The 21,864-nt window shown below is 37.6% G+C and overlaps 1 protein-coding gene across 1 annotated transcript in view; it reads right to left on the reverse strand.

Annotated features, from left to right (window-relative positions):
• The window catches only part of LOC139966468 (dolichyl-diphosphooligosaccharide--protein glycosyltransferase subunit STT3B-like), a 46,698-nt gene that overhangs the window by 11,211 nt on the left and 13,623 nt on the right, over positions 1-21,864 (reverse strand). The window contains exons 4-17 of the mRNA XM_071969491.1: positions 20,718-20,806; positions 19,073-19,161; positions 17,563-17,628; positions 17,119-17,218; positions 16,347-16,445; positions 12,464-12,610; positions 11,733-11,781; positions 10,046-10,200; positions 8,179-8,396; positions 7,523-7,710; positions 5,870-6,041; positions 4,755-4,928; positions 4,012-4,125; positions 3,435-3,638 (exon numbers count right to left, since the gene is read on the reverse strand). Of these exons, the coding sequence (XP_071825592.1) occupies positions 3,435-3,638; positions 4,012-4,125; positions 4,755-4,928; positions 5,870-6,041; positions 7,523-7,710; positions 8,179-8,396; positions 10,046-10,200; positions 11,733-11,781; positions 12,464-12,610; positions 16,347-16,445; positions 17,119-17,218; positions 17,563-17,628; positions 19,073-19,161; positions 20,718-20,806 (1,864 nt within the window). The remainder of the gene's footprint in view (positions 1-3,434; positions 3,639-4,011; positions 4,126-4,754; positions 4,929-5,869; positions 6,042-7,522; positions 7,711-8,178; positions 8,397-10,045; positions 10,201-11,732; positions 11,782-12,463; positions 12,611-16,346; positions 16,446-17,118; positions 17,219-17,562; positions 17,629-19,072; positions 19,162-20,717; positions 20,807-21,864) is intronic.

Raw genomic sequence — 21,864 nt, forward strand, 5'->3', positions numbered from 1 at the left:
AAAATTCGGGCAGCCTAAGAGGAGAAAAAATATATATATATATATATATTTTTTCTCCTCTTAGGCTGCCCGAATTTTTTCAGGACTTTTGCCCGAATTTCTTGTCCTCTGAATTATATATATATATATATATAAATATGTAGTAGCTTGCCCGAATCTTTTTCAAATTTTTGCCCGACAATTCCATGATTTTCTTTATTTAGCATCATGATGCCCGAATATTTCCGTGTAACACCACCGTAAGCGCAGTTCATCTGGGCTACCACGCTTTTTGCACGATCATTTTTTTTCCTAACTAGTCAATTGTATACCTGGACCAAGGGCAGCGGAACCGGGGGCACAGGGGGCACGTGCCCCCCCCCCACTTTTCCTCAGGTTAAAAATGTGCCATTTTTCTGCATAAAAATTGAGGTGCCTCAAGTTAGCAAGAGGCCAGGGAACTAGAATGAACACTCGGGAAGGGCCGTTTCCGGCCATCTGAGGGGTTTGTTAAACCAAAAATTTTCTAGTACGCTCCGCAACCGATGGTGGCGCTCCGCTCAGATAGTCGTGCATACAACTTTGCAAATCCTGGCTAGGCCCGTGACTTTTAATGAATTTCTGTGGGTCAAACTCAAAGCTATTTCGAATGGAAAAAATTTGTTTTAGATATAAACAAGAAAAAAACTCTAATTCGGAAGATTCCTACATTAGCAACTAGCAAGATATCACCTCATTTTGTCTCAAAAGAAAACTTGTTCCTTGTTTCCCAATTTGCGCATTGGATATTGCAGTGCTAGTATGAATATTTTCCTTTGGGGGGGGGGGGGCATTGATGGAGTGATGTGTATACACAAATAAGATAATACAATAAGAGTTATAAAGGGTACTAAATATCAAGCTGCATCAGTCCAATCAAATTTCTGCAATGTGCCCTTTGATGTCGGTGCCCCCAAGATTAAAAGTGCTTCCGCCGCCCTTGCCTGGACATCTCCGACATGAGTGTATATAAGAAACATTTTCTTTTTCATGGATGGTGGGGGGGGTGCCTACAAGCCTAGAGGTACAGGTTTATCATATTCTTTGTTATATTTTATACTTTTTTGTGAGACAAACTGCAGTCTCACCCGACACAGCGACATTATCCCGCCTACGTGTCGTTGAACAATGTATGTTTTTCTGGAGGTAGCTGAGTACTGTGTTAATATAATAAATAAGGTAACTAAATAGGAGCTTAAAAAATATACTGTCCCATTTTTCCCCTTCAAAGTGATGTTACCATTTTTTCTTCTTCTAATATACCAAATTTTTGGGGAAGTGTAAATTTCTAAAACGTGAGATTATAAAATAAAGAATGTTTAGATGCAACTTGCAAGGTCTCAGAAGTGCCGTTTCCGGCAATCTGAGAGGCATTGTGTGCCAAAAATTTTCTTGTACGCTACGCGCCAACTGATGGTGGCGCTCCGCTTAGATAGTGTCACAGGAACTTTCGGGCACAAAAAGTTCTGCCCCCCCAAACTGAAATGGTCCCGTACGCCTATGCTCAAATATCACAACATGAGGCCTTGTTGACACATATTTAAACAAGAAGCGCTCATTGTAGGAAGTTGTACTTGAATTGTTTCTAAAAATATCATGTATATTTGAATCATTGTTTTGATCACCTATTGTTTTGAGTTGAGACAATTATGAATTGTGTGGGAAGCTAATATCTCTGACACTGAAACCGTGCAGCAATGTTTATACAATTTGATAGTTTAGAACCTTTATTATAGTTTCAGTAATGACTGTTTCATCATTTTATGTTTAAACCATTTAACAATCTTATTTCTTTCACTTACCATTTACCATATCATTTGTTTAATCTTAACAACAACTGTTTTTTGATGTACGCCTATTTATAAATATTTTATATTTATACTGGTTTAAAATAAATCGAAATCGAAAAGATTTTTCATGTAAATGTTCGTTCCCTCTGCATTGAGAGTTGCTAAAGTAAAATGTGCATTCACACCACAATAATTATACACCATTATACACCATAAATTTTCGCAGTCCTTTTGACCATGTGATCAGTTAAATTTTTTGTGAGTGTAAACTATATACTTTGTCAAAAGTAGCCATTGGCATTTGAGTTAATTAATCGACATTGCGTAAAAAGTTGTTAACATATTGTAATGGGAAAGGGGTCGGAACTGGCTAGGGTTGGGCCGACCTGCCCATACTGGTTGGTGAAAAAGGAAAAATTTGTTCAACTTTGAATAAAACTTAAGACTAAGATTGCATTGGGAAACTGTTAATGGTAACTTATGACAGGGGCTTATAAAAGTTGTTAGCAAATTCTAGGTCTTTTACTGGTGTATTCTTGTGTCATCGAGATCCTTACGTAATAGTTCCTCCATCATTAAAGGGCCTCAATGAAATCAGTTAAAAAGGTGGTATTTTTATTCTTGCATTTACTCTCTAGGCACTCATTTTACTTTACATTGGTTTCTGACATTCACAGCGTTTTCATAGCCCATAACATTTCCATAGACGCTATGTGTAAGGGAGTTGTACACCTTGTACAGAAGTGTGCACTGCATGATGCCTAGGCCAGCATATATGGTAACTAGTCTACGGCAATATTTCCTGTTCAGAATTTGACAGTTAATTTGTTGTTGTATACTATTTACAGCTTCCATTTGATTTTTTTGGCCGTGCACATGATATCACTATCGGCTGCCATTGCACACAAGCAATGTTTTTGTCAGGTGTCATTATAACTAAGTATTGTGCGTTCCTGTAGAGGTATTTTGAAGTGCATGTTTGCATGGAGGACTGCAGGGACGCAAGTTTTTCTGAGCGAACGCAAACATTTTTATGATGTTGCGTCCCACGAATGCAACTTTTTAAATCCTAGTAACAATACTGAAGGTTGTAGATTTATTGCAAGTTAAAGAAAATGTGGTCCCGGAATTGTTGGGCCCCACAAAATCGGTCTTAAAGAATGGTACCAACATGTTTTTGACGTGGAAAGAAAATTTGAGCCCACCTACCCCAAAAAATAGGCCCAGAGTTTTTTTGGCCCCAGATGGTCCCAATAATATTAGGCCTACATTTTTCAGCTATTAACCAACAACTGTATACCACGTTTGGTTACGATCCGACTTAAGGTTGGGGAGTTATTGCAATGTATAGATTTTAATATGTTTGACAAAATAACCTCATTAATATTCATAAGGTCTGCAGCAAAAACGAAAGGGCACACCTTCTCATACATCTACATAGCAAGTATTACAAATATCCATCACTTCGTTGATGAGTTACAACAGACCCAAGCAAGTGTCGCACACGCACACGCACACACACCGAAACCTGATTGTATAGGTTCACTTACTTCCAGCAAAGGAACCAAAATGTTTTCTTTTCCAAAAAGTTAAAAACCTTCATTCGAAGCAAATGCTGCAACTAACCTTTTTAGATGAAAACTTTTTCTTCTTTGATTTCTTGGTAGGATTGGTTACTTTCTCTTTATTACTAACGTCTAATACCTTATAGATTCTCACGAGCCAGTTTTGTGTAGTGTACGCTTCTTCTAAATGCTCAAAAGAAATATCTTTATTACCAATCTCCACTCCTCTGGTCCTATCGTAACCAGATGGAGTTCTAAAATCAAGCTGTAAGGAAAGAAAGAAAGCAGAATGAAGAAGAATTGTTCCCATTACTGCATCCAAGTCTTGTTTTTACATCTGGTCACAGCACTCGATAGGCTGGCTGGAAATATGGATGAACATTGCCAAATCAATAGTTAAAACAATTGTATACATCCGATGCCCCTGACAACCTGGAATCTACAATGGATATTATTGCATTTAATTAATTTGACTAGAGTTACATTAAAAGTCAATTTAAAAATTGTAAAAATAAACTTTACAATAGAAATTTAGTTTTAATGCATCAGAATCCTGAACTTCCATAGAATACTGACATGTCTTAATAAACATCAGAAAAACTTTTAGTTTAACACTTTAGTACAGATCGAGAGCATACCTGAACTTCACCAAATCGATAATAACACATTTTATACATCAGGCAGTTAAGGAGGGTCGGTGCACCGGCTTTGTCTACTCGGAACTCCCCATTCGTTGTAAAATAATCACTCTCCTAAAAGAGAAAGACAAGAAAGTTCATCATAACAATATCTTCTTCATTTAAATTTCATTTTATGTAAGAACTGCATTACAGCTTTGATTTCTTAACTACAGCAAGCGAAAATTAAAAAAGCCAATGTTTCTGGCATTTGCACACATAAGACAGTCCATTTTGATAAATTGTAAACCATCACTCTTGATGGGATCTAACAAGCTGAATTACAAAGTAAACAACCTAGAAGCCTATTACAAAATGATTTCCAGAGACACAGTATTTCAGTATGAGGAGGAGGAGCAGGAGCAGGAGGAGGAGGAGGAGGAGGAGGAGCAGGAGGAGGAGGAGGAGGGGTAGGAGAGGTGACTTTTCTATTAGCTAAACCAAAACCTGTCTGCTGTACCACTATAAATACTTTTTAATTACAAAACTCGTTTTCGTTAGGAATGCCACGACGCCAGTCGTCTCAAGATAACAAGACTAGTCTTCCCTCTCTCTCCCTTGTCCCAACCCCTACAAACCATTTTAAAACCATTGAAAGGAATTGAATGCAAATTTCACCAGAATGCTTAGATTATGTTCCTTCTTAACATATCAAAAAGAAATTTTGACCTGGACTATTCTTTAAATGAACCCACAAAGCTTACCCTTATATCTTGAGGGTGTTCTCCCTCTGCTATTCTCACCATCCAGAGAAATTTGTTAATATCGTCACCAGAGAAGCCGATCACTCCCCCAAAGATGACTAAAACATAATTAACGTCCAACATTTTCATGATTTCGTAAGCTTTAGGTTCTGTCGATGACATTGCTTTCCCAACCTGTCGACATAAAAATGAATATGATATAAAGGAAATTATGTATTCATAGATGATTCCAGAAAGATGAGAGTGACGATAAAATGGATTGGTAGCATTTAAAACAATTTTGGCTGCCTCAAAACTAGTTTAAACAGAGATTGACAGGGACTGTGCACAGGCTAAACTGTCCACATTCATATGTGAGCTGCAATGTTTATACACCAAATGATAAATAAAGGAAATGAAATATTTTTTTTTTTTTTTTTTTACTGGCTATGAATTTGATGTTAAAACAGCAAGATTATAAATGGAAAAAAAAAACATTCTGCAAGAAATTTTGCTCTTGAAATAACTTAAGACTGCTCTTTTCTGGAGTTACTGATGGCGAATCTTTCAAAAATTGATAGTTTCAAAAACGATCAAATGAAAAAAAAGAAGAAAGTTAAATGCTGAAAGTATTGATTCAATGTTTCAAATATACTTCCAAGAGGTTCTGACACCCAAACGTCTCCACTCTGTGTTCCACTGAGCAGTATGGCATACTGAGCAGTATGGCATACTGAGCAGTATGGCATACTGAGTACAGTAGTATGGCATACTGAGCAGTATGCCATACTGAGCAGTGTGGCATACTGAGCAGTATGGAATACTCAGCAGTATGGAATACTCAGCAGTATGGCATACTGAGCAGTATGGCATACTGAGTACAGTAGTATGGCATACTGAGCAGTATGCCATACTGAGCAGTGTGGCATACTGAGCAGTATGGAATACTCAGCAGTATGGAATACTCAGCAGTATGGCATACTGAGCAGTATGGCATACTGAGCAGTATGGCATATTGAGCAGTATGGCATACTAAGCAGTATGGCATACTAAGCAGTATGGAATACTCTCATGTTCCACTCAAGTGATACAATGTCATCATTGAACCGTAATAGGGAGATGCTGAGGTGACTCACCAGTGCTATATGACTATTATTCCAGGTGTTGTTGTCGACTAGCGTGGTTCTATTAGCCATTCCTGCTATCTGATATCCATAGTCCCACCATGACATCACTCTTGCATATTCATCAGTGTTCTGTCTCAACCAATAGTAAGCTTCCCGAAAGTCATCCAGAATTACCCGTGTCCTGAAATAAGAATGTAAACATTAACGTCTCTTTCTAGATAGAACTGAGGCTATTTACTTACATGCACATCATAACCTATATTTTGCGCCCCACAAAACTAATGACATCCACTACTGTAATGATACATGAGAACTCTACAGGTATATCTACTTGCCCTAAGACAGAAATATGGTCAACAGTTAATGAAAAAAACAGCTTCACTATCAATTCTTACACATACAAAGTAGACTGATCAACTGAGGGATGGGGTGGGGGGGTGCTGTACATATTCTGTGACAGTGTGGAATATTAAATTGGAAATATAAAACACTTGTAACTGAGAGGCATTCCCAAGAGCAAAGCATCCCCTGTTACATTACAAATCCCAAAAACTAACACCTTTCTTTACATTTAAGCAACATTTTAGATTGGAGAGAGATTCTATTCGGCACACGCAACCAGCTGTCGTAACTAAGTATGGTTTGTTACTATTCCCTTTATCTGCTGGGATGCAAACCAGCATCAACCTGGTAAGACCAAAAAGGCATGTTATTCCTTATCCCGGGAAGACCAATCAGATCACAAACGTTTTAGGGAGCAACTGTAGCAGTGTTACAATAACTCAATATCGTAGCTCAATACAATGGGAATACTGTAACTTCTTTTATTACCAAACCGAATTGATGAAAAGTTCTAATGCTGCATTTTAAATTCTCGTCAAGTAGTAGACTGGCCACACTGCGAGTCCTGCTAGCTTTGATTATGTTAATAAAATGCACCTGTCATAGATTTAAATTTTCAATACAATCTCAAACTTGCAGTTTGTATTGAATAAATTTCAATCTGGTGGTAAAAGCCTCAACCCTCAAAGCAACAAATAAGATTTTTGAAATTTAGTCTTTATCAAAATCACGATGCAAGGGATAAAACTAGGTAGAAAACTTTTCAAGGTTTCCAAATGAAAAACGAACAATAACATTAAATTGTGAGGGACACAAAATTTCATGTACTGCATTAAGAATGATATAATCTGCATACTATGATTGCTGAAATGGTTGTAACCACATAGATCTCTTTGGTTATTAGTGACAGGGCTTTGTCAGGGTCACACCAAGATACAACCAGACTCAACATGCAGTTTTCAAACTAAACTTCATTAATGTTACAGATTCCATTTCGTCATCAGATAGTTATTACAACTAAACTTTCGGAGGCATTTTCAATGACATTCTTCTAAGTAATCGTTACAACTGCTGGCACAACACCCATTCATAATCGATTTGAGATGTCACTATAACCTGCCATGCATAAATACTTTTCTGCTACACTGCAAAATGTCCTTAGTGCTGCTCGAGTAAGCACCACCAGTGATGCAGTCATTCATTGACTCACCATCATTATACGATGTCATGATAACTTGCCATGTTTAAGTATCTTCAGGCTACAATGCAAGAGGTCCTTATTTGACTTGAGTAAACATTACAAGTGCTACAATGACTCACCCATCATCACTGTAAGATGCTAACACAATGCTTGGACTTGAGTAAGCATTACTAGTGACCCAGGTGCAATGGACAGCAAACATCATTAGCATCATCATGATAGCTATGACCACGAACCCTCTTAAATTGTTACCGGTCCCCTCAGAGTCCTTCTCGGGTTCCGGTTTGATCTTTCGGACTTTTCCAGCCTGCAGAGAGAGAATAGCACCGATCATGATACATTAACAATGGTTTCCATAGCAACTGAGAATGCTTTACCCCAGAATCAAAATAACACACATTATCACCAGAACAGAAAATGATAGTAATTACTAGTACAATCTGTGCACATGGCCCACAATGATGGTTACACTGTTCATAAATCACTACTAGCCACAACAAGAAGTCCCTCATTTTAATGAGGGTATCGCTTTCACACTACTTGATTCAACCTTCCATCGGCATGGATAGACAACTTTTATCAATGTCCAAACTAATTTGCACTTAATTAAAATATCATCCAGAGATTTGAGTGCAAGCACACATGAACACACACACACACTCTTTGCATATTATGAATCGTTATTAACAGTGGATCAATGTTTCACTTGTAACTGTAAATCACAGTGAAGTCCTTAGAATACTTCTCTTGACGGCTGGACAGAGGTTGGTCTTACCTTATCGTAAAGCTTTCTACCCTTCTTCTCTGTTTCCTCCTCAATCTCCTCCCCTTCTCCTTGTTCCTTCTCCTTCTTGGGTGTGTCGTCTACCAGATATTCATTGAGGGTCTTGGAGAGGCAGATGGACGCCAGGATGCAGACCACTGGGGTGAGAGTCAGCATCAACCTGACCATTACACCGGCAAAGTATGCTGCACTCATGGCATAGAGAATAACTGAAAAGGAGAGACACAAAACATATATGTATTAAAGGGTGTGAAGACTTGCACAAAAAGAAAGGTCTAATGCCAGTAATCTGACCTAGTTTCGAATGAGGTGTAACAGAAGTGTTAGACACCACCATTGATCCCAGAAAATACACACACAGCTTGCTACCATCGGTAATTAGACACTAGTGTACAGTCAGTACATAACAGCTGCCGTCGATACCCACAGCATAGTACTAATGATACAGCGATGGACATCTCAGGTCCAGCTAAAGATAACAAGGTATCACGTTTAATTACTGTCTGCATTTTGTAGTGACACGAACAAAACGTCACTTGCAAGCAACAGAAAGTTAACTTTTTCAGATGGCCGCACGCGGTATTGGGCGAGTCTTCCATGCCTTTAAGTAACAAAGCATGTTAGCAGCAGCAGAGAGGCTCAGGAGCAGTTCTCCACTGGATTTATGACGCCTGAAAATACAGAAGGCTGGTTACCGACAGCCAAGATACACAAAGATCTCGACAGCTCTACACAGTACACAACTAGACACTCTGGGTGGTAGTATGAGGGGTAGGTTGTATGGAGGTGACCTGTCAACTGGAGAGATCAGTGTCAAAGGTTACCAGTTCACCCTAGACGTAGTAGAGCCAGAAGTGCAGAGACAGGTAAGTGAGGAGCACAGTTAAGTAGCAAAGAATGTTAGCAGCAGAGAGGCTCAGGAGCAGTTCATTACTGGATTATGACGCCTGAAAATACAGAAGGCTGGTTACCGACAGCCAAGATACATAAAGATCTCGACAGCTCTACACAGTACACAACTAGACACTCTGGGTGGTAGACTGAGGGGGTAGGTTGAATGGAGGTGACCTGTCAACTGGAGAGATCAGTGTCAAAGGTGACCAGTTCACCCTAGATGTAGTAAAGCCAGAGTGCACTTGTTATGGGAAGACAGGTAAGTGAGGAGCCAAGTAAAGACACAGTTATTGCTTTGAGGATTGAATCAAACCAAAATACAAACCTGCATAAAGGGTCACTTTACTTTTTAGATCTACAAAATTGTCTTTTATCTGTCAATCATAGTCACAACATGTTCACTCCCCCCCCCCCAACCATGCCCCCACACCACTGAATCCTTGCATCAGGTTGTTGTTTTTCAAGCACCATTCCAAACATGTACCACAAAAAAAAGCTGCAGCAAAAAGTTTGACTATTTTTCAGGACACTCGTAACCTCCAAAGTGCAATGAATAAACAACTTGCCATCAATATGGAGCACTTATATGCCAAGTATAAACCCTTCCGATGCTGGCTTCTTGAGATATCGTTTTTACACATTTTGAACCATACCCACCGTAACTGACCTTTGTCTAACACCAAAATAGTCACTCTGTTCAAGATGGACTAGAGAAGGGTAGCAGAAATATAACGGGGTGTTTTAACAAAGATTTATTAGTGTCTGACAACTTCAATCCCCGGTTAATGAAAGTTACTCCAAAGAGAGAAAAAAAAACTCACAATTTTATTCACTTGAATAGCTGCCAAAATTCACAGATTCATCACAAGTTTCATACATACAGAAATAAGTTGATTTGTCTCCAGTAAAACAGATGAAATATTCCATATAGTTTGAACATTATATATTATTCATAAATACTTACTGAAGACTCTTTCGTCGTTGATGTCTTTAATCACAAACCACAGGCCAGCTGGAAATGAGCAGGAGAGCATGTGGAGGTCAAAGAAGAAGGAAGCCCACGTAGTCGGCTGATGCTCGGACACAGAGGCGATGATAGGGATGTGAATTTTAGCGTAGCTGTCAAAATATAACAACAGATGAATGAATAATTAGTATTCGAAAAGGGTTTACAAATTAATGACTAGAATGGCAGTGCAACAAGCACCACTTTCAGATATACAGTTCCCATGAAGTTTAAAGCAGCTGTCTGTAGCCTGTCTGAAATGGATTAGAATTAAAATAGAAATGATGCATCTAGAGAATGAGATTTGAACAAGTCCTTTAATCTAGCAATCCTGACATCAGATTAACTAGTCCAGTGCTGCACAGGTTCCTCAATCTAATCGTTATTTGCAGCATATGACTACCAGTGATTTGTTTGTTTGTTAGAGAGAGTACAAACCGCAGAAATTTCTTGTCACTTTATCGTCACTTGATGAGATCATATATGAATTTGTGTGGGTATCTAAGCCAAACCACTGAGGGTTTCCTTCAGAGGGTTTCCCTCAGAAGCCCAGCTTCCAAAAGTACTTTTCCTTGGAGACTCAAGTTGTGATTTTCACTAGGCCAGCCGTGAACCATGAATTTCTAGGGTCTAGAGTCATCCAAACAGTAGATAGACACACCCCGGTAATTGTGTTTATTAGAACTACACATTCAACTGATTTGATTGCAATTGATTACACACAGTCTGAAGTTAGCATTCAACACCAAATCAAAAATTTGAAAATAAATCACCATGTGTGAAAGTCGCGAAGCTTATTATCAGATTCCATCTGAAAAACGGGATTGGGAACCAATGGAACTGTTTTTTTAATTTTCCACTATGCAACTGAAAACCCACAATAAAAGCTTTGCGACCCAGTTTTTGGAAGTGTGGGCTGTGGGGTATGCAAGCTATGTGGATTCTGACCAGCATCCCTAATAGCACATATTTATTCACGATCAGCAGATTAGGATCATTTGCATAGAAACAATGGCAACTTAAAGTCTCAGTACGTGTTTGCCATAACTAAATGACACAGTTCTATGCAATTTTCATATCAATATTCATTATTTCTATTGAGTTATCTGTCGTTAAAACTGTTGAGCTGAATAAAATTTTCCAGATTTATTAACGAGTCCGTAGATTCTACAAACTTCTATCAAAATATGCCCAACAGATCATGCGCCAATCAAATATCTCTTCTTTGTTTACAACCGTTAGGCCTAGGCTTGTAGGCGATGAAGCTTGCGAAATTGTGTCATTTCCTTCCATTGCAATGAATAAACAGGTTTTTTCAGACGTTTCCTCCATGGAATTGTAAAAAGTGGATAGAAGTAGGAGTAGGACTGCTTAAATCCTGATAGGCTGCATCTGTAGACTATTTTGTTTACATTTGTGTAATGAACATGCTGACATGGGCGGTCGCAGTGATTATACCGTAAAATCGTTTGCGCCATAAGGGCAACAGAAAATAAGTTTCTTTCTTTCGATTGCGACAGCTTTTCTCCATTAAGAACACCTGGTCAGAGTGCATTTAGAATAAGAAACTAAGAATCTACTTCGGAAGTTTGTTTTCCAGAAATTCATCAGCAAACACGTATTTAGACTTTTAAAGTTGACTTACCCTGTGTCGTACAGAGAGTAGAACCTGCCACTCCAAGGTGCAACGTACCCTGATCGGAAGAAGATACAGAAGATGTAAGAATATCTGTTTCATAATCTAACTATTTCAAAACGTGAGTTGACTTGTCATGATTGCCAAAAAATATATAACTTGTTCTCCAAACACAGAACCACTTTTTTTTCCATTAATTTCTTTTTAGCAAAATGGAAAAAACAGACTGACACAAAAAAATGGATTCTGTTCAAGGCAATAATATATTGCTCCTCTCTCTTGTTTGAAAAACAAGATATTATAATTACAGATCAAACTTTTAGTTACTCATGTGATATAAAATTCACTAGTTTATCACACCTGTAGTTTTCATTCCGTTTTAGGTAAATTACTTGATTGCATCCAGAATGACAAGGTTACATCTTGTGCATGTTACATTGTCTACTTTACATAAACACATTTGACATTAGCAGATGAATCTTCTCTTCTTCTTCCTCCTTTACCACCCCCATTCCCACCCCTCCCCCTCCCCCTTCCTTAAACCTTCGTCTACAATATTAAAAGAAAAAGTATCCTAAAGTGATTTCTAGTGTGATACTGTTGATTGTCTACAAAACAACAGATAATTAAAAATCAGAAACAGAATGAACAAATCTTATTTCATATCATCAATTTATAAATCGATGCAAAACAGATAGCTTCATCTCTGTAAAGGAACAAGAAGAGGAAATGCTGATTACCTGCGTAAGTGAGAAAAACCACGCCCAGGAACACTGCCCCCGCTGCACCCGTTACTCCAAAGAAGAATAGGGAACGAAACTCCTGCTTGGTTAGGTAGTCTTGGACGTACTTTAGGAAGGCATAGGCTTGCAAGAGAACAAACGTCCCTGTAGAGACAACAGAAAACAAGATCTGAAAGAACTGCGCAGAGGAATTTGACAAGAAAATAAAATTCAAGATTCTTGCAGATGAATATAGGGTTTACTTTGAAACATCTTCATTCGTCTCAATAACTTAATTGGCAACAAAACCTGCTTTGGAATATGCAGTAGCACGAGAGACATCCTGCCCAGTATGTATAAATTGATATTTAAAAGGAGAACAACATACCAATCTAAACCCATTCAATAGGTTTTGTTACTCAATTCTACATTCACTCTACCCAAAATTCACTCAAGATATCAAGGCACGAAAACCATCAACTTGATCTACTCTCAACCCCAGTCAACTCATTTTAAGACTGTAAACATTGGAAGCAGTGCTTGCTAAAGGTGATTCTTGGTCATTCTCATTCCATCTAGTTCATTTCGGAAGGGACAGCATCGTCTTCTGAGATGAAGTTTCAGAAGTCATTTTGAAAGGGCATAGATACTGCACAAGATCTTGGGCACAATGTATGATTGTAAGATCTCATGAGTGTATGCTACAGTAGATGTAAACCATGGAAACAACTTAACTCTGCTTAACTCTTAAACATACCCCCCCCCCCACCCCAGCAGCTTACAAGCTACTTCTGTTACTACAGCTGTATGTTCTATTTGTACTGTTGCGCCTGCTGCCCCTGTACAGTGTAGGCACAACAGTAGAAACCTATCTCTTGGTCTTGTTTGGATCCTGTTACAGTAAATCTTTACCCCTCCCTCCCACTCTATGCCCTTCTCCCCCCACTCCAAAAGGCCATTTCACAAGATTGTTTCTTTCTGATGGTTCTTAACATTTCTGATAATTAACATTTGACATATATACTAAAGGACACAAAAGCTTTCAGAATTTTGGTTGCTTTGTTCTTCTTCAATGATTTTACATTTTATATTTAGAAACTAGAAATGAAAAGAAAAAGAAACTTCGAGATGATTTGATCGAGCCATGTCATTGTATGTTGGTTGAACTAGGCACACACAGTAAACCCTTGATCTAGAGCACTATTCTTATTTGCATTTTTGTCCCTCCACGATCAGTGAACATTTATAGAAAAGTGCTTTTAATGTGACTGACTATTAATGAAATGCTTAATAAAGGTGATTCTCTCATTCTCTTTCCACCTAGATCATTTAAGATTTATAAGAAGTAGTTTCATCATTTTCCAGAGAAGTTAATTTTACACGATCCAATAATCCACAACAGAAGCAGATAACAAAGAAATCTAAAGCATTAGTTAAGGGCAATAAAGAAAGGTATGTTGAATCTGTAATACAGTAGGTTCAAACTTCAAATCTTTAGGAAAAATAAAAAGTCCTTTGTAAGAACAATCTGAAAAACTATATGAAGCAATGCTAAGACAAAGAGAAATATTTCAAAGTCAAGTTGATTTGAAATGAATGTGATATGCTGAACTATAAAATAAAAATCTGCATTTAAGAAATAACTACCCCCCCCCCCAGCACTATTTATCTTTACCAGCTTCCCAAGCTATTTACAACATATCTTTATCTTTCTTCTGTCGAGCATATTATCTCATTCTTGCTGTCTTGTTTAAGTTTACGCCTCTCCGTACCTACTTTTAGAGCACATTATGATTTATTTCCAGAGTATTTCCAACACTGATGTTGGTTCTAGATGTTTTAATACTTCATAACTCACTTTAACCACCTTTTTAACCACATTCATAGTAAACAAATAAGTGTCATAATCAACCCTACGCCACAAAATAGAGCAATTAAATTTCCAAGGAAGGAAAAAAATCACATGGTTTAGGACTGCTTGTAGAGAATCACACCACAACTGGCTTTTCCTTCTACAGCATAATTTCCCAGCTTTAACCGAAAGGAATTATCTGTCTTTTACCCCAAAGAGGAAAGCATTTGTGAATCAGACGAGGACAGAAATACAGTAGACATCAGTACTCCTCCATCTTCAGTAGAATCCATCAAACAATGTATATTTCCCGATATATTTCGATAGCAATGTTTGCTTGGCTTGATTTTTAAATTGTCACGATTCTCTTCCCCTCCAAAACGTTTCAACTTAAACCTGTCGATGAATCTGCCCAACTGCTCAAAAACGTGGCTTTGTCATTCAGCAATCTGTGCAGATTCATTAAATTTTCATTAGCAGTTTTCACCATCGTACAGGAAACTGTTCCACTATCGCCCGATAACTCACCATCAAGATTAAAGATTAATGATAATCAAGGCCGGAAAAGAATTAGAGCACGCACGGATGTTAATCTGCTTCTGTTAAAATCTTGCAAGACAGAAGACAAATCTGCAAGTATTGCCATAGCTACTATCTCAAGACAATTTTTTTTCTTTTTACTTATCTTCTCTGGTTAGGGTTCTGGAGGGGCATGTGGGGTGTAAGGGGGAGGTACAAAAAATAGGACCAGTGTACTGGTTAAATATATAGTACAAGATTAAATATTAATTGTGTGATGGTTTAAGTTTGTCATATTTTTTAAGGAAAGTCACCAAAGGTAAAACCTTGGTACAAAAACCAAACAACTTGATTGACTCTCAACCCCAGTCTCCTTACATAGAAACGGTAACCATGTGATCATGGTGATGTGACATCACATGAGTGATCATGATGATGTGACATCACATGATCACATGCCTCCAACCATACGTCGCTATCTAGCTTGCTATTAGTGGTCAGACAGGGCTTTGACATTTCTCATTGTAATGTAAAAGTTCCATCAAGTGTGATACGCCTGTAGCAGCAACCTTAAGTTTGTCCCGCTGTTTGTACGTTTGGATGATTCATTGCAGACGAACCATTAATGTCAACTGAACACCTTCTGGAATTGTGGTCACATGATTGCAACACTGGCAATGTTTGTCGTCAGAATCAGACAGTTCTTTTCCATAAGTCTAAAAGTACACTGCCGTGTAGAGAAACACTTCCTGGTTTTGGAATGTCGCTTAATGGGCAATTATTTTGGATTTTTACAAGTCATTTAGTAATTATCACCGGTTGGATATGAAACTAGTTTCTTTTCAGAAACTGTGTCCATAAAATACGGTTTCTAAACAATTTAACTATTTTGTTGCTAAGTCAGTATCAGTCATTTTATGTGCATCACTGCACAAAGCTGTGAACATCTTAATCATTGTTAGTGTGCTGCATGATACTGGAAATGTTTAGAAGGCACCATGTCCACAGTTGGAGGCTGGGGGGGGCTGGGGGGCTGGGGGGGGGGGGCTGAGGGGGGAGCCAGGATTTGAAGAACAATCTTCTTTAGTCTGCAGTTTCATAAAAATCACACACACTGTTTGCTCTGGAAATAAACTCTAACGTTTCATACAGATCCAATCTTGTCACCGTTACATATCGGAATTGGTTGGTAGCCTAGCCAACTTTTTATATATCAGAATTTGAGGACCAAGTGATTATTAGGATCATTACCTGTTGCAGCTGACTTACAGACTAACTGAATCTTATAGGTTGATAAAGGTAACGTTCATGCAGAAGTTTGCTCGAGTAGTTTGAGCAAGTATGGAGAAAAGTGAGAAGACATTTATATACTGTAATGCAGCAAGATACTTCTAGTTGAAGCAATCATGAATGAAGAATATTTAGTCTTGCCCTTCCCTATACCATTTCCCATCATCCAGCTGGCCCTTCACACCCCCACCCCCCACCCCCTGTGTACCCCCCATCAGAGCACAGACTGACTGATCTTACCTGCAGCTGCCATGTGTTCACTTGTCCTTACAGGCTGAAATCCCACAAATGGAATCTGCATCGACAACAGTGTGCCCAGAATGAAAAACGTACAAAATGCTGTGGAAACAGAAAAGACCAGTCATCATTATATACTGTAGGTCTTGCAAACATCTACATCTTTAACAACTGTGACCAGATATGAAAATCTTTCAGTTTATCCAATAGACTGCCCCACCCTTACCCCCCCCCCCCTTTCCCAACTACTGTACCTCTCATGGGAACTAGTTATACTATTATAGTGGTGATGGTAGAAAATGTCATCCAAGACTGCTCTGTCATTTATACAAAGTTAAAAAAAAAACATTTTGATTAATTTATTTAGGATCTATAAAGCAATGGACTAACATTATTAAACATTTAGGCCTGCCCTTAGGAGCCGACAACAATATCAATTCAGCATTCCAGAGAATTAGCATACTTTAAAAGCAGAACATCTTGAAAAGTGAAAAAACTATAGAAACACATGTTATACTCAAATATTTTGGTTTGTTTTTCTCTTGTTGCAATGACATATCAAGACTATAAAAGTTCTACCTAAAAGTCATCCTCTAACAAATAGCTGGTTTAGGAACATTTAAATAGTTGTAACCACACTGACCTCTCAGTCAGATTGAGGGACATCCAATATATTTATGAATTGGTCAGAATGGTGTAAAGTTACAACCTAACCCAAAAATGCAGTAATACTGATGATACAATACATGGAACAGATCACAAAAGTTGTCCTCACCGACATAAATCCGTTGGGAGTACCTGCCCATCAGGAGTAGGACACAGACGTGTAAGGGTATCAAATTAATAATGAAAACATAGCCACCCCAAGCTGATACCTGGTGGAATGAAAAAAAAATAGTAAATACATCATCAATGTGACATCACCAAGTCCGTTAACCAACCATCTTTATTTACTAATGAAAGTAATGTCAAGCTCGAAAAAGCTTGCTGACGAAACACGGATGGTTTAACTTCAACTCAATATATAAATACGTCAACTCAAGGAGGCAATAAATATTTTGAAGCCGTGTAGATGCAAGGCTTTCATTTTAATAGTTTTAATAGTTTAGTACATCAAGGAAGTAAGCGATGACAAAACATGGACGAGGCTAATTTTACGTCGTGACTGTAGACTACTTCTGTAGCCGTGGAACGATATCCACTATTTCCTCAAACTCACCATGTAAAAATATGACAAAGCTGTTCCTGCGGCCCATGCTACCGAACCACGTTTTACCGCTTTAATCTGCAAAGAACAAAAAAATTGAAACATGGACGTGAAATAAATCCAGTGAATGTAAAATGTCAGCATTATTATTACTGCACCTAAAACACATATACAGTAACAATTGAATTCTACTCTACTCAAATCACAATTTCAATAGCTGTGTGCAACAGCATAGACATGGAGGAAAGGTAAAATAATTATCTTTGAGGACACTCTATGAAGTAAGAAAAAAACAATAGAAGTTGACTTGAAATTCACTGCTACTGTCTATCTTGGGCAATACTTGGATTTGAGCCATCAAAACCTAGAGTAAGGTATTGAGAACCAGACGGAGTCACTTTAAACCAGGAAGATAGATCCCAGGCTGAGAAAGCTCTGTGACCAAAATTGAATGTCAAGGTAAGGAATTCTGTGCTGTAACACGAATGTGGGATAATCAATTAAAACATTGATATGTCTTCTATTGCATTTTGCTACTGCATTACCTTACAGCTGAGTTTAAGTTTGTGTTGTAACTTACTCTGACCCAACCATGAAATATTCACACATAAATGGAGTGTTAGCTCAGTGGTTAACGCCGGTGCCTTTCAATCAAAAGGTCCCGAGTTCGAGTCACTCCAAGATTAATGTACTGTATGTTGTCTAGTTACAGAGTTGTTGAAAATTCATAATCTTGGACGTTAAATATTTATCTAAGAGACTGACTTCGGTCAGCTTGCGGCTTTGATAAGCCAATGAGGCTTCTTCGCGAGTTCCTGCTTGCAAGAGGATCTAATATACATACATTCATACTTCTAGCTGGATATTGAGTTGTGTTGTGAATTTGTGTCACTCTGATAAAACCATGTTACAGCAGGAATTAACTGCATACCTCTATCTTCATAGACCACCTTAATAAAGTCACCAGACAACCCTCCTTCTAAACGAAAGATCTTAAAAAGTAACAATTGTGTAATATATCCCATTGAGTGAGCCGTTTATTACTGTAGCGAATTTTAAAATGAAAAAATATGTGTCATCTGCAAATTGTATGGCTAAGCTTCATTCCAGACGTGATTTCAATGGTCTAAATGTAACAGATAACTTTTTGAGACTATAGCCTATTTACACCAAAATCTAGTTAAGTTTGGTCAATTTAATCATAAAGGATGCAAACTCCACGTCCCAACAACTGTTCATTGGAATACAACTAGTGTTATATTAAATCATTACATCTCTTTTAAGAGCTACAACACAAAATACTTAAACAACTTGTGAGTGCTAATAAAAAAGATTTGATCAAACTACTACTACAAAAAAAAACTCCTTTTTACTGTATCAAAAAAAAACTCCTTTTTATTCTCCATTTCTCTGTTCATTTTCATGGATTTAACCCAAAGCCAGATTACAAACTTGTGTTGTTGAAGTATTTAAATCACTTAACATCTTTGTTTTTGTTTATGGTAGACTACTCTATACTCACCCATAAGTAATATGTAAAGAGAAGGGCAAAGATAGCAATGCCTTCATTATCATACGATCCTGCCACGGAACGTGAAATGTAACCCGGAACTGTAAGAGAGGCAGAAAATGCAGAGGTTATCAAACAGAGCTTATGTGTTTGTTGCATGCTCAAATCTGCAGAAGAGCATCGGTGGATGAAGAATGAAACCACGCAATTTCATTTTCCACCCAAAAAATTTTCCCCTTCAAGTTTATGACAGGTTCAAAAATCAACAGCTTTCCAACAAGTTTCAGATAAACTTCAAAGAACAAAGCAGCTTTTAGTCTAATACAAAGTTTCGGTTTTAAAACAGTTGTGAAACATTTCTCACTTTCAAAAGTGCTGGAAATGTCACAAAGCTGTTGTAGCCCATTTAAAAATTTTATGAGGGGACTAGCTTGTTTCAATAGATCTGTATTTCAAGTTTCAATGTCAAGACCTTTTACCAATAATACCTTAAATATCCATGACAACTGGCAACATGAAGAATGCCAAATACATACAATACATACGGAGAGATAATTGACATCTTAAATGATCTAGTTCAAAGACTGAAAGGAAGATCTATATCACAAAAGAGAGCAATTGATCATCTATCGATTTTTGTTTTCACCACAATCGACGAGAAATGGAGAGCTGTAGAATAATAAATTATTTGGCCTGCATACGTAGCACGCAGATGAGCTACTTTCAACACCGAAACATTTCCAAGGGCAATGGGTAACAATTGATAAGATCATCATCAAGATGATGATTGATCACTGATACGCAGAGGTAGAGCAGAATCATCAATGGTGCGTTTGTACCAGGTCTTCGTTAGAAATTTAGGAAAAGGCAGGAACTCTTCTCATAAATTAGTGTCAACTTTACAAAAGTTTAAAAGGTAGATGCTCATCATGTTGTAAAGACAACAATTAATTTAATCATTAATTTAGTGTTCATATTTTGTGTACCAGTATAAAATGCTATGGTTGCTGCATAAATAATGTGCTAACTTCATCTCTGGACTTGTATAGAATTTGACCATTTGGCGATGTGATATTGGACAAATTAAAATATTCCCTGACGTGGGACTAGTGAATAGCACCAACAGTTAGGGTATACATACATGCTTCAATGAAAGAGATACATATTTAAATTTGATATTTATCATTGTAAGCAGAAAGACTACTAATATGAAGGACTTCCATGCAAGTCAATATTTAACTTTAGAATGCCAACTAATATGCAAATGTTTAACAAGCTTTCATGACAATGTTCCTTTGACTGTATATGTATGTACTGTACACTGTTGATAGCACATGTTAGCTAAACATATCATTGTTTATTTACTTTAATGTTTCATTCTTTAATGCAATGTCTTGTTTCAAGTTTAAACAATGAGGTTTTCTACCTAATTTCATTCATTAGATGTGAAATTTCCAAGTTTTGTTTCTGAATTTAATTTGATAAAATCACAGTTACATATGTGTGTGCTATAAAATGAAGTTCAACACACTGTTTGGCATCGGCTGATTCTCAAACACTTCAATGCTTTCAATAAACTATGTCATCAAGGGTAACATGAACATGTAAAGTTTTGTGATAGGATGCCTCAAACATGGAATGATCCATCCAAACTCACCTATGGCAAGAAAGCAAGCAGCCATTAATCCTGCACTGGTATCCCATAATTCTCTGGTAAGGGCAAACCCTGCTATAGCTGTCAGACCACTTTAGAAGGGAAAAAGGAATACGAAGAAAAGATGACGGATTAGAAAACTACTGTAGATGAAAGGTGTTAAGTCTTCCGTCATTGACTCGGACTGACATAAAGTGACTAGTTACTGAAGCGGTGTGCTCTCTTATCAAAACCCTGGTCAATGTGGAGGGTGGGGAGTTGGCAAAATAGGATTAACACAGTTGACAAGGGACGGGAAGGGTAGGAAATTGGGGAAATGAAGGGTCTGGGTAAAAAAAGAACACTACATGTTAAAAAAGGCTGCTGAAGGTTATATGGAGTGTATTAGTTGAGTGGAGATAGGTAAGATACATGTGAATTCAATATCACAGTACATGTATCATCAGAAGGTCCTCTTTTAAATATGTCATCATTTTGCAATTGACACCATAAATGCACATTTAATAGGAAACTTTGATCCTGTTTGAAAATTGTTCACATCTTTACTACTGTTCTTCTTAGTTACCTTTCACATGTACAAGAATAACCTCACTGTGTATATGCATTAAGGAAACAAAGAGTCATGCTAGTAAAGTCAACATGGAGAAAAGAAAGAAGGTAGATAAGATTTCCTCCTTCCTTAGCCTACCGTTTCATTTTTCAGCCCTTGGCATGTTAAAATAAATGTGTCTGTACAGTGAAACATGCTACAGTTTCGTACAGTGACTGTGTTGAAAAGGTCAGATGAGAAGCTCATTGTAAAATTCCCACTGCTTTTGTTCTACTGTACTGTTGTTGATGAGGGTCTGAAGTACTTGCTATTTTAAGTAAACCTATATAAACATCTGTTTGAAATGTACTGCAGACTAATGTACTGTAGTACTGTACAGGCAGAGCATGAAAGACAGTGAGTAGTGCTGTACTGTACTTCCTGATGTGGGTGTGATCAATCTGTTCATGTCAAATATATACATGTGGGCAAGAGGAAGACTTTATTTATTTTATTTTTTTCAAAAACATGAAATATTGCAGTCATTTTATGAGGTGGTATTCTTCACAAGGCCCAGTAGGAAGGGTGCTTTGCATGTAATGTATCAACCACTGATGGATT

The sequence above is a fragment of the Apostichopus japonicus genome, chromosome 4 (assembly GCF_037975245.1).
Source record: "Apostichopus japonicus isolate 1M-3 chromosome 4, ASM3797524v1, whole genome shotgun sequence".
NCBI classification, from domain to species: Eukaryota; Metazoa; Echinodermata; class Holothuroidea; order Aspidochirotida; family Stichopodidae; genus Apostichopus; species Apostichopus japonicus.